This window comes from Xenopus laevis, chromosome 7S (assembly GCF_017654675.1).
Source record: "Xenopus laevis strain J_2021 chromosome 7S, Xenopus_laevis_v10.1, whole genome shotgun sequence".
Taxonomy (NCBI): domain Eukaryota; kingdom Metazoa; phylum Chordata; class Amphibia; order Anura; family Pipidae; genus Xenopus; species Xenopus laevis.
This window is the reverse complement of record NC_054384.1, coordinates 112,386,075-112,399,116: the sequence shown is the minus strand read 5'-3', so window position 1 is coordinate 112,399,116 and position 13,042 is coordinate 112,386,075. Positions and strand designations below refer to the sequence as shown.

Sequence of the window (13,042 nt, the reverse complement as noted above, 5' to 3'; positions counted from 1 at the left end):
GTTCTCTTTCCCATGGTCAGATAAGGGCCCTGGACTACATTTGAGAAAGTATTTGTAGGAATCATGGGAAAGAGAGCAGCTTTATTGTTAATATAAAATATGGTGGATAACAGAAGTCATTCATGGTTGAATTAAAGTAAACGATCTCCAGTCAATCAGATTGTGCCATTAGGGTGGGCACCAAGGAGTCAGATAAAAGGCAATGAGGAGGCGGGACTCAGTGGTAGAATCTAGGTTTTTATTATAGCAAACAGCAGGAGACCCATTGGATCACATCTCTGTCCTTGGGCGGGGCCGCTTCTTACAAAATGGCAAAGTTTAAAGTAAAGACACGATTGGCTTAGGTGGGAGGGGGCGGGGCTGGATACAGGAAGTGCTGCGTCTGAGCTTTTGTACAACATGCGGTGTGTGCTTTCCCTCCTGCGCTGCTGGAACAATGGGCAACGGAAACAAAGGGGCCACAGCAAATTGTACCGTCTCAGCAGTGAGGCAGACTTACGTCCTACTACTGCTACCAACACTGCACATCCCCAGCCCTCGTTATACTTCATACCATTAGTGACTGCTACAAGACATACTACCCCATTTATCTATCCCAGCAGCCTTTGCTTGGGGACAAAGAAAAGAAACAAAGCTTGAGTGAGCACCAGGGGGGGCACCGATGGTGAAAAGTTGGGATTTAATGTACAAAATGGACACTTTTCTGCCCTACGTGACGCTGCTGGACTGACGGGGAGGGGCCGGCAACTGGACTTGTGATTGGAGGAGCAGAAGGGGGCAGTGCTGGGTCTTGTGATTGGAGGAGCAGAAATGGGTCTTGTGATTGGAGGAGCAGAAATGGGGGCTGCATTACAACTAAATGCACAAAAATCAACTCAAAGCTCAATACAAGTTTCTCCTTAAATAAAAGCTGTTTCAGAGCCACGCGGGGGGGCTGCTGGTTTCTCTGGGGCCCAAGGGGACACAGTGGCTACATCTAAAGAAAATAAAGGGGGGACAATCAGGGCTGGGGGGGGGGGTGGAGAAAGGAAACGCACGGAAACCTTACAAAAGTTTTTGTATTTTTTCTCCTGTAAATTGAGCACTGGCTCCTCCCCCCGGGGCCCAATCACTTCCGCACGCGCAGCGACTTCCTCTGGCTCGACTTGCCCTTTGCCGCTGGTTTCACGGGTTTCTTCGCTGCCGCGGGTTTCTTGGGGGGGCGACGGACGGGCTTTTTGGCGGCAGGAGGAGGAGGAGGAGCCGGGGCAGCCTTTCCCTTCTTGGATTTTGGAGGAGGGGGTGGGGGGGCTTTTTTCGGAACACTTTTTGCCTTCCCTCGTGATGGGGGGGCTCTCTTCTTGGGTGGGGGGGCTCTTGCCCTGGATTTGGGAGGCGCTTTCTTCTTCTGCATCCTGTATATATTGGGGGGGGGGATAAAGGAAAGAAGAGGCAGTTAACAGACGGTTAAAGGAATTGTTCAGTGTAAAAATAAAAACTGGGTAAATAAATAGTCTGTGCAAAATAAATAATGTATCTAATATAGTTAGTTAGCCAAAATGTAATGTATAAAGGCTGGAGTGACTGGATGTCTAATATAACAGCTACAACACTACTTCCTGCTTTTCAGCTCTCTTGCTTTACACTGACTGGTTACCCTGGTTACCAGGCAGTAACCAATCAGAAACTTGAGGGGAGGCACATGGGACATAACTGTTGCTTTTGAATCTGAGCTGAATACTGGGGATCAATTACAAACTCACTGAACAGTTATGTCCCATGTGGCCCCCCTTATAGTCACTGACTAACTCAGAGTTAGAGAGCTGAAAAGCAGGAAGTAGTGTTCTGGCTATTATGTTACACATCCACTCACTCCAGCCTTTATACATTACATTTTTGCCTAACTAACTATATTAGAAACATTTTTTATTTTGCATAGTCTGTCTATTTACACAGTTTTTAGTTTCACACTAAACTGTTCCTTTAATGCCACAGGGGTGGGGGCAAATCCTATAGATCACTGACCTGGGGCAGACTATTTAATTCTCTTTCATTGCCCCCAACTGCACCCAGGGCCACACACTCCATTACCTGGGGGGGGTTAATTTCTATTAAAATATTGGGGTACAGTGGGACCCAGGCCCTTTGCTCCTCAGAACCCATTGATACAGGGGGGGGGGGCACTAAGAAATGGGCTGCTCAATGCAGTGCCCGGGGGAGGAATTATTATTGGCAGCCCCCCAATTTCAGTCACACGAGCCTTTTACTCACCTCCGTTTTGGAGGGGGTTCCTCTTCCTCTGATTCTTCCTCTTCAGACTCCTCCTCCTCCTCATCATCATCAGACTCCTCGTCCTCAGACTCCTCCTCCTTCTCCTGGGGCTTCTCAGGGAACAGCACGTAGGGGCTGCAGGGACATTGAATGGGCAGATAAGAGGCGGAGTCGTACAGGTGTAGAGGGGGCGGGGCCTGCAGCTCCTTACCTTGGGTAATATGGGAAGCAGAGCTGGTAGGTCCCACTGAAACCCTTCCCGGAGATTTGCTCCAACCAACCGTTCTTCTCGCATTTCTGCAGCGTCCTCTTCAGCAGATGCACTGGAACGAGCAGAGCGTTAGTCAGGGGCCCCTACACTTGCCCCGGGGGAGAACAGGTTAGTGGCCTGCACTGTGCCACCCACACATGCCAGTCTGTACTGCCCCGGGCATGGAGTTTACTTAAAGCCACAGCAGAACTGTAACACTCACCCTGGAAGCTGGAGTTAACCCCTGGGTGGTTCTCCAGGACATACTTTTTGATGGCGGTGGTTGAGCAAGTCTTGGGCTCGTTCATGGCGGTAATGGCGGCCAGTATGGCATCCTCAAAGGCTCCACCCACCAGAAGAGGCTTGTCTCCTGCCCGCTTCAGCTGTGGGGTAGAGTAAGGGGTGAATCAAATGACTGACCCACAGTGTGAGCCCTCCAGCCGTCTCCCTGGCACATATTAACCCTGCAGCTGCCACTAATGAGCAAACCTGCTGAAATTCCACTTGCTCATATACCTGCCAGTGCCAGGGTACAGTGGGAGGGCCACACACACAGCTACTGGCACGTCAACTGGGCCCCCCTGTATCTGCTCATCACACCCTAAACTGGCAATATGTCTGAGAAAAGATTATTACCCACAGAATTGACCTCCCCTGTATCCCTCCTCTCACCCGCTGCCCCCTCTTATCCAAGCACAGGAGAGGGATAAAGGAACCTCACAGCCCTGACTGGCAGAAATAAGGGGAAGGAAGAAAGTGTCAGCTCTCACCTGGAATGTGCCAGAAGCTCCTTTGCCAGTGATCTGCTCCAGTTGCCCTTTCTCTACAGCTCTCTGCAAGGCGTTCTTCAGCAGCTGAGGTCTGCCCGGGGCCACAGGAAATAGGGTTACAATGAATTCCTACAGTCCCACAAATAAACTCAGGCCATGCTTCAAGGGCTGTGCCCCAGTGGGGGGAGGAGCACAGGGAGACTGCGGGACACCCACCTGATATCCACCTTGAGTTTGGGGTAGTGCTGGGACAGGTACTTCTTGATGAGACTGTACGAGGCCTCCTTGGGCTCACAGACGCGGGTAAATGCCAGGGGCAAGATATCCTCCAGTTTGACACTGGGCTGGTCCCCGGCGGGGGCGCTGCTTCTCTGTAACAGAAACAAGTGGCATTTGTGATTGTCAGCTCAGCAGCCTCACTCTACTGAACACTGGCGGGACATGTGCCTCCAGAGGGGCAGCAACGACAGCGAACACACAGGTTTTACCTTCTTGTCTCGGGACTTGGCAGTGGATTTGCCAGAATTCTGAACCACCACAAAACTGCCAGACGCACCTTTCCCTTTCACCTGGTGGGACACAGGGCAATTAGCCACTCCCACAACATCACCCCCTCCATAGAGTAAATGAGTGACGGGCAGTACCCACCTGGCGGATAATTCCTCTCTCCAGTTCCCGCTTGAGCGCCTGTTTGAGCAGATAGCCCCTGCGCTCCAGCTCCAGGGAGGGGTACTTACTGATGATGTACTTGCGCATGGCCACCACCGACGCACCGCCCTTCTGGAAACAGGCCTGGGGGGGGGGGGAAGAACCTGAAATGTCACACACATATGGGGGGCACAGCTGAGGGGTGACTATGAACCCCATTACTAGAAAGAGAAGAATTGAAACCCCGCCTCTCACCTTAATTGCCTCGGTCAGGATGGCGTCCATCTTGGGGCGGGAGGAAGAAGACACGTAAGTTTGTTTCTGGGCCCGAGCCCTCTGACTGGCAGAGAGAGTCGCCCAAGACGGGATCGTCTTCTTCACTTTCTTTTCTTTCTCCTTCGACTGTTCCTTCTCTTCCCTAAACAATATATATATGTACAGTATATATGTATGTATGTGTGTGTGTATAATCTCAGCATGCTCTAGAACGCAAGGACCCACGGGAGTACCCTATTCCCAGCATGCTCTAGACCAGTGATCCCCAACCAGTAGCTCGTGAGTAACATGTTGCTCCCCAACCACTTGGATGTTGCTCCCAGTGGCCTCAAAGCAGGTGATTATTTTTTTAATTCAAAACTTAAAAGCAAGTTTTTAATTGAATAAAACTAAGTATAGTGCCAAGTAGAGCCTCCTGTAGGCTGCCAGTCCACATAGGGGCTACCAAATAACCAATCACAGCCCTTATTTGGCACCCCAAGGGACTTGTGTTGCTCCCCAACTCTTTTTACATTTAACTGTGGCTCACGGGTAGATAAGGTTGGAGACCACTGCTTAAGAACACAAGGAACCTTGTGAGTACCATATTCTAAGCATGATCTAGAACACAAGGAACCCTGGGAGTACCCTGTTCCAGCATGCTGTAGAATGTAAGGAACCCTGGGAGTACCCTATTCCCAGCATGCTCTAGACCATAAGGAACTATGGGAGTACCCTATTCCCAGCATGCTCTAGACCTTAAGGAACTATAGGAGTACCCTATTCCCAGCATGCTCTAGACCAGTGATCCCCAACCAGTAGCTCGTGAGTAACATGTTGCTCTCCAACCCCTTGGATGTTGCTCCCAGTGGCCTCAAAGCAGGTGATTATATTTGAATTCCAGACTTAGAGGCAAGTTTTATTGTATAAAAACCAGTTGTACTGCCCAACAGTCTCAATGTAGCTGCCAGTCCATATAGGGGCCACAAAACAGCCAATCACAGCCCTTATTTGGCACCCGGGGAACTTTTTGCATGCCTGTGTTGCTCCCCAACTCTTTTTATATTTTTATGTGGCTCACGGGTAAAAAAGGTTGGGGATCCCTGCTCTAGACCTCAAGGAACCAAGGGAGTAGCCTATTCCCAGCATGCTCCAAGAGCAAGAGACATAATTCAGCAGCCCCCCCATGCTGTTGTAGTCCAGCCCCCCAGGAGTAGAAGCAATACAGATGCAGCGCAGGACATAAAGGGGTGCAGTCAGTTTACACAGAAGGGAAATCAATCCCCCCTTTTGGGTTTGTAACTGGAAGACCCTCTGCACCCTCACCCAGTGCATCAATCCTTCTGCTGGGGGCGGGGCCAGCAGTTACAAACCCAAAGGGGAGGGGCTAGTTGTCCTTTAGCCTGCCCAGTGAGTGAGGGAAGAGGAGACGGCTGCAGTCACTTACTCCTTTTTGGTCTCCTCGGTTATCGGTCCATCTCCCTTCTTCTCCTCCTCAGGCTCCGCCTCCTTGGGCTGCTCCGTCTCGCTGGAAGTGGCTGGGGGGGTCTCCTGCTCTTCCCCAATAGAAGCCGATTCCTCGGAGCTGGCATCTGGGAAATGACACTGACAATCAGCTGAGCAGATTGCTATGGCAGCTCCCACCCTCATGCCAACTAAGCTCTCTCATTTAGTTCAATGGGAATCAGCTGAACAGGAGGCTGATTAAATGTCTTAAATTTGTCTCATTACCCCAAATCTGAGTATCTAATCTGGCCAATCAGAGACGCAGGTAGCAATTGGCAATGCAATGATTTATTTCATGCTGGAATCCCTGCCATAAAGCAAGATTCTGATGCTGCCGTTTTCCAGACAGGAAGTACCCGGCACTGAAAGTTCCACATAACTAGAATTCCATGCGGGAAGTTACTTTGTTTCAGGAGTCTCAGCGAGAGGCCAGTGGAGGATGCTGGGACATTACCTGCTTTCTCCTCGCTCTCAGCCGGGCGATTCTTGGGAGGAGACTCTTGGGTGGACGAGTTGACTGCACGACGTATGGGCATGGTGATATCACTGGGACCTGCTATGAGGGGAGAGAGAACAGAAGTAAGTCAGGGCCATTCATCAGACTGTGATTGGCTCCATCCTGTGCCATAGGCTGTAAGAGCTCTGCCAGCAGCACCAAACACTAACGCCAATGGTTAAAGGAACAGTAACATAAAAAAATTTAAGTGTTGTAAAGTAATGACAATATAATGTAGTGTCGCCCTGCACTGGTACAACTGGTGTGTTTGCTTCAGAAAAACTACTATAGTTTATATAAACAAGCTCCTGTGTAGCCATGGGGGCAGCCATTCAAGCACAGGATACACAGTAGATAACAGATAAGTACTACTATAGTTTATATAAACAAGCTGCTGTGTAGCCATGGGGGCAGCCATTCAAGCACAGGATACACAGTAGATAACAGATAAGTACTACTATAGTTTATATAAACAAGCTGCTGTGTAGCCATGGGGGCAGCCATTCAAGCATAGGACATAGTAGATAACAGATAAGTACTACTATAGTTTATATAAACAAGCTGCTGTGTAGCCATGGGGGCAGCCATTCAAGCACAGGATACACAGTTGATAACAGATAAGTACTACTATAGTTTATATAAACAAGCTGCTGTGTAGCCATGGGGACAGCCATTCAAGCACAGGATACACAGTAGATAACAGATAAGTACTACTATAGTTTATATAAACAAGCTGCTGTGTAGCCATGGGGGCAGCCATTCAAGCACAGGATACACAGTAGATAACAGATAAGTACTACTATAGTTTATATAAACAAGCTGCTGTGTAGCCATGGGGGCAGCCATTCAAGCACAGGATACACAGTAGATAACAGATAAGTACTACTATAGTTTATATAAACAAGCTGCTGTGTAGCCATGGGGGCAGCCATTCAAGCATAGGACATAGTAGATAACAGATAAGTACTACTATAGTTTATATAAACAAGCTGCTGTGTAGCCATGGGGGCAGCCATTCAAGCACAGGATACACAGTAGATAACAGATAAGTACTACTATAGTTTATATAAACAAGCTGCTGTGTAGCCATGGGGGCAGCCATTCAAGCACAGGATACACAGTAGATAACAGATAAGTACTACTATAGTTTATAGAAACAAGCTGCTGTGTAGCCATGGGGGCAGCCATTCAAGCACAGGATACACAGTAGATAACAGATAAGTACTACTATAGTTTATATAAACAAGCTGCTGTGTAGCCATGGGGGGCAGCCATTCAAGCACAGGTTACACAGTAGATAACAGATAAGTACTACTATAGTTTATATAAACAAGCTGCTGTGTAGCCATGGGGGCAGCCATTCAAGCACAGGATACACAGTAGATAACAGATAAGTACTACTATAGTTTATATAAACAACCTTCTGGTTCCAGTGGGTTTTTCCAAGTTTGTACTGCTGTAAATTCCTGGAGTCTGTGTCACACTCCCAAAGTAATCAGGATAATTTGTTTAAAGGATAAGTAAACCTTAAAAATAAGTGAATATAAAATTAATGATGGTTCTATTCTAAGAACTTTTGCATTATTCATGTATCCTTTTCTATTTTTGATTCCAAGATATTAAGGGATACATGTGCTGTTAATATGAATGAATTGTGTTACAACAGCGCCACCTGCTGGTCAGTTTCCCACCAGTCTGACCAGGAAGTAGTCAAGGAAGTTGTCAGGAGAAAGAAAGAGGCTGATGTTCTTCTGCTTAGGAATAAAACTAGAAACCTTTCTCACATCTTTACTAAGCAGAAGAACATCAGCCTCTTTCTTTCTCCTGACAACTTCCTTGACTACTTGCTGGTCAGACTGGTGGGAAACTGACCAGCAGGTGGCGCTGTTGGAACAACATTTATGTTAACAGAACATGTATCCCTTAAAGGGATCCTGTCATCAGAAAACATGTTTTTTTCATAACGCATCAGTTAATAGTGCTGCTCCAGCAGAATTCTGCACTGAAATCCATTTCTCAAAGAGCAAACAGATTTATTCATATTCAATTTTGAAATCTGACATGGGGCTAGACATATTGTCAGTTTCCCAGCTGCCCCTGGTCATGTGACTTGTGCTTGCACTTTAGGAGAGAAATGCTTTCTGGCAGGCTGCTGTTTTTCCTTCTCAATGTAACTGAATGTGTCTCAGTGGGACCTGGATTTTACTATTGAGTGTTGTTCTTAGATCTACCAGGCAGCTGTTATCTTGTGTTAGGGAGCTGCTATCTGGTTACCTTCCCATTGTTCTTTTGTTTGGCTGCTGGGGGGGAAAGGGAGGGGGTGATATCACTCCAACTCGCAGTACAGCAGTAAAGAGTGACTGAAGTTTATCAGAGCACAAGTCACATGACTTGGGGCAGCTGGGAAACTGACAATATGTCTCTAGACCCATGTTAGATTTCAAAATTGAATATAAAAAAATCTGTTTGCTCTTTTGAGAAATGGATTTCAGTGCAGAATTCTGCTGGAGCAGCACTATTAACTGATTCATTTTCGAAAAAATTTTTTTCCCCCATGACAGTATCCCTTTAATATCTTGGAATCTAAAACCAATAAATGATGAATGTACATTGCAAAAGTGCTTAGAATATTACCCTCATCAATTTTATATTCACTAATTTTTAAGGTTTACTTGTCCTTTAAGAATAAACCGCTTCAAGTGTTCTTTTTGTTAGCAGTGTAAACTCTACATGTTACGGGTACAAGCGGGTACTTGAGAAAGGGCTTGTACCCGAAACATGTAGAGTTTACACTGCTAACAAAAAGAACACTTGCAGTTTGAAAGTACTGCCTTGAAGCGGTTATTCTTATACAAATTATCATGGTTGCTAGGGTAATCTGGACACCAGCAACCAGATGGCTGAAATTACAAACTGGAGAGCTGCTGAATGAAAAGCTGAATAAAAACCATAAATAATAAAAAATGAAAAGCCATTACAAATTGTCTCAGAATATCCCTCTCTACATATTATGAAGAGTTAATTTAAAGGAGAACAATCCCTTTAAGCATGAAATGGGTGAGTGCAACAAACAGACATAGGCACCACTCGTTCCTTTCCTCTGAGGATTGGGGGGGTCTATAAATCCACTGTTACTGCTGTTGGGGGGCCACTGACACATGGGGGTTCAGTACAGAGAAGCCATAATTATGTAGTTACATAGTTAAATTGGGTTGAAAAAAGACAAAGTCCATCAAGTCCAACCCCTCCAAATGAAAACCCAGCCCCATACACACACCCCTCCCTACTGTCACATAAATGATATATCCCCATATCTATACTAACTATAGAGTTTAGTATCACAATAGCCTTTGTATTATGTCTGTCCAAGAAATCATCCAAGTCCCTCTTATAGTCATTAACTGAATCATCACCCGGCAGTGCATTCCCCAACCTCACTGTCCTCACTGTGATGAACCCCCTACTCTGTTCCTTTAAATGAAACTTCTTTTCCTCTAGTCTGAAGGGGAGGCCTCTGGTACGTGATTCTCTTTATGGGTAAAAAGGTCCCCTGCTATTTGTCTATAATGTCCTCTAATGTACTTGTAAAGTCTAATCATGTCCCCTCACAAGCGCCTTTTTTCCCCCAGAGAAAACAACCCCAACCTTGTCAGTCTCCCCTCATAATTTAACTCTTCCCTCCCTCTAACCAGTTTAGTTGCACTTAGTCTCTGCACTCTCTCCAGCTCATTTATATCCCTCTTAAGGACTGGGGTCCAAAACTGCCCCCATACTCCAGATGAGGCCTCACCAGGGACCTATAAAGAGACACAATTATGTTTCATCCCTTGAGTTAATGCCCTTTTTTATACAAGAACTTTATTTGCTTTAGTAGCCACAGAATGACACTGCCCAGAATTAGACAACTTGTTATCTACAAAAACCCCAAGATCCTTCTCATTTAAGGAAACTCCCAACACACTGCCATTTAGTGTAGAACTTGCATTTATATTATTTTTGCCAAAGTGCACAACCTGCATTTATCAACATTGAACCTCATTTTCCAGTTTGCTGCCCAGTTTTCCAGTTTAGACAAATCACTGTGCAAAGTGGCAGCATCCTGCATGGAACCTATAGTTCTGCACAATTTAGTCTCATCTGCACAAATAGAAACAGTACTTTCAATGGCACCTCCAGGTCATTAATAAACAAGTTGAAAAGCAAGGGACCTAGTACAGAGCCCTGCGGTACTCCACTAACAACACTGGTCCAATTAGAAAATGTTCCATTTACCACCACTCTTTGTAGTCTATCTTTTAGCCAGTTCTCTATCCAGGTAATGGACAGCCTAATGACATTCAGGTGCTCCCGGGGCAGAAGCAACACCCCCAAATATATAGACACCCCAATTAGGGTTCCCATCTGATGGTTGATCCCAATGTTATTAATAGGGAATAAAGATAAATATATAGGAAGGTCAGTGATCCCAGTGTTATTAATAGGGAATATAGATAAATATATAGGAAGGTTAGTGATCCCAATGTTATTAATAGGGAATAAAGATAAATATATAGGAAGGTCAGTGATCCCAATGTTATTAATAGGGAATAAAGAGAAATATATAGGAAGGCCTGGATTTTCCCAGAATCCCCAATAGCAGCAACAGAGTGCAATGTGGGTATAATGGGAATATAATGGGAATATAATGTGGGTACAATGTGTGTGAGCTTGTGCCCAGTCCCTACAGCCGAGTGTAAGTGTGAGTGTAAGTGTGAGTGAAGAGTAAAGTGTAAGTGTAACAGGAGAGTGGGGGGAGGGCCCAAGTGAGACTCAGGGAATTGTGGGTAGATTTGGGGGCAGGGCAGTCACCAGATAGTAAAGCGGCAGCACATTGGGAGCAGATGGATGTGGGGCCGCTGAGCAGTCTGGGACATGAGATGTCGGAGCCAAAAGCCCAGCAGACCGTTATTGGCCCCAGACAATTGCGCAGTTTAATAAAGGGCCACAGAGTCTCTAGCAAATAACAGACAAAGCCAGCCAATCAGCGGGCACTGCCTCACGCACAGCCAATCAGCGCACAGCCACACAGACAGGGAGAAAACACAAAACAAAGAGGTTTACGGCGAGTGGGCGGGCCCTCCAGGAGCAGACTGACCAATCACGAGCCGCTGCATCTTTCGAACGCGCCGGAGAGCGAGGGGGAGGAGTAAGCGCGTGCGCGCGGCCGGAGAGCCAAACAAGGGCTATTTGGGGTGAGGGATACAGGAGCCCGGGGCCCTACGAGACAATATTGTGGGTTTATCCCCTACACCCCGAGCCGAGACCAGTCAGAAGTCCACACTTGTGCCGGTCACTCCCACAACACAAGGAACGCGCCGCCCACCTGCACCGACACGCCCCGTGCAATTCGGGCCTCTGCACCCAGCGCTGCCTCGCGCCGTCTCGCTCCCCGTACTCACCTCAGGAACCGCTAGAACCGAACTGTAGCCTCTTGCTCGCGCTCTCCCGTCAAAGCCACGCCCCTCCGCGTCCTGCCCCTCCTCTCTTTTGCGCGCCCGCACGTCATCTCCATAGCAACCCCGGGCTGCGCGCCGGCCACGCCCCCTTTTCGTGTCTGCGATACAACCAGCAGTCACCGGCATGCATTGCGGCACTTCCCAGCATGCAACGGGGCCTTTCTACACAGAAATCTGTTTGGTGGGTGCGGGAAGCGCTGTGAAAATGTCATTTGTGCGTCACAGACATTCTCTCTGCAGCCGAATTCACCTATTGGCGCTTATTTCACAAGATATTGGAAAGGATCGAGAGTTAACAATGCAAAGGGCGTGGCCACGACACTAATAGCACAAGATTGTCTGTAGAACATTGGTCTGAATAAGTCGCTGCAAATAGAGTGAACTTTCACTCACTGACCTGGATTATTAACTTACTTGTTAGGAGTTCGCAGCGCTGCAGCTCCATTGGCTCTTAGTAGTGTCCACTTCCTGTTACACTGTCCTATAGGGCTTGGGCAGGGGCGGGACTTCCTGTGTGGAGCCAAGTGCATGTGTCTTGGGAGTTTGTTATGGAGGAGACCCAGGGAAGTTGTTCTGATCTGGAGGGACAGGGTCGGACACACAGAGACTAGTGGGGCTCCCCTGTATATGGAAACAACCCTGAGCTTCCTGTTTATTTCTCTTTATTCCCTATTAATAACATTGGGATCACTGACCTTCCTATATATTTATCTTTATTCCTATTAATAACATTGGGATCACTGACCTTCCTATATATTTATCTTTATTCCCTATTAATAACATTGGGATCACTGACCTTCCTATATATTTCTCTTTATTCCCTATTAATAACATTGGGATCACTGACCTTCCTATATATTTATCTTTATTCCCTATTAATAACATTGGGATCACTGACCTTCCTATATATTTATCTTTATTCCCTATTAATAACATTGGGATCACTGACCTTCCTATATATTTCTCTTTATTCCCTATTAATAACATTGGGATCACTGACCTTCCTATATATTTCTCTTTATTCCCTATTAATAACATTGGGATCACTGACCTTCCTATATATTTATCTTTATTCCCTATTAATAACATTAGGATCACTGACCTTCCTATATATTTATCTTTATTCCCTATTAATAACATTGGGATCACTGACCTTCCTATATATTTATCTTTATTCCCTATTAATAACATTGGGATCACTGACCTTCCTATATATTTATCTTTATTCCCTATTAATAACATTGGGATCAACCATCAGAGGTGGTAACCCTTGCTCTGCCTGTGACAGGGGAGGTAATGGGAAGCCATTGTTGCGTAACCCCTTTTTTGGGCCACCCCCTGTGCCAAAGGTTATACATCACATTTCTCTTGC

General features: G+C 46.5%; 1 protein-coding gene across 6 annotated transcripts; it reads right to left on the bottom strand.

The window, feature by feature from the left end:
- Positions 1-224: 224 nt before the first annotated feature.
- On the bottom strand, positions 225-12,212 carry hp1bp3.S (heterochromatin protein 1 binding protein 3 S homeolog). Of its 6 annotated transcripts, none has more exons than XM_041571818.1 (12): positions 12,085-12,212; positions 6,134-6,235; positions 5,621-5,765; positions 4,174-4,336; positions 3,919-4,062; positions 3,759-3,839; positions 3,487-3,641; positions 3,271-3,361; positions 2,724-2,883; positions 2,462-2,573; positions 2,251-2,385; positions 225-1,394 (listed from the first exon to the last, which is right to left on the bottom strand). In XM_041571818.1, exons 1-12 carry the CDS (start codon positions 12,113-12,115, stop codon positions 1,109-1,111), a joined length of 1,605 nt encoding a protein of 534 aa, XP_041427752.1. In that variant the 5' UTR covers positions 12,116-12,212; the 3' UTR covers positions 225-1,108. The 6 variants fall into 6 exon arrangements, with proteins under 6 accessions (XP_041427752.1, XP_041427753.1, XP_041427750.1 ...); XM_041571819.1 differs by having other exon boundaries at positions 6,134-6,232; positions 12,085-12,130; XM_041571816.1 differs by lacking the exon at positions 12,085-12,212 and adding an exon at positions 11,538-11,811.
- Between the last annotated feature and the right edge of the window lie 830 nt (positions 12,213-13,042).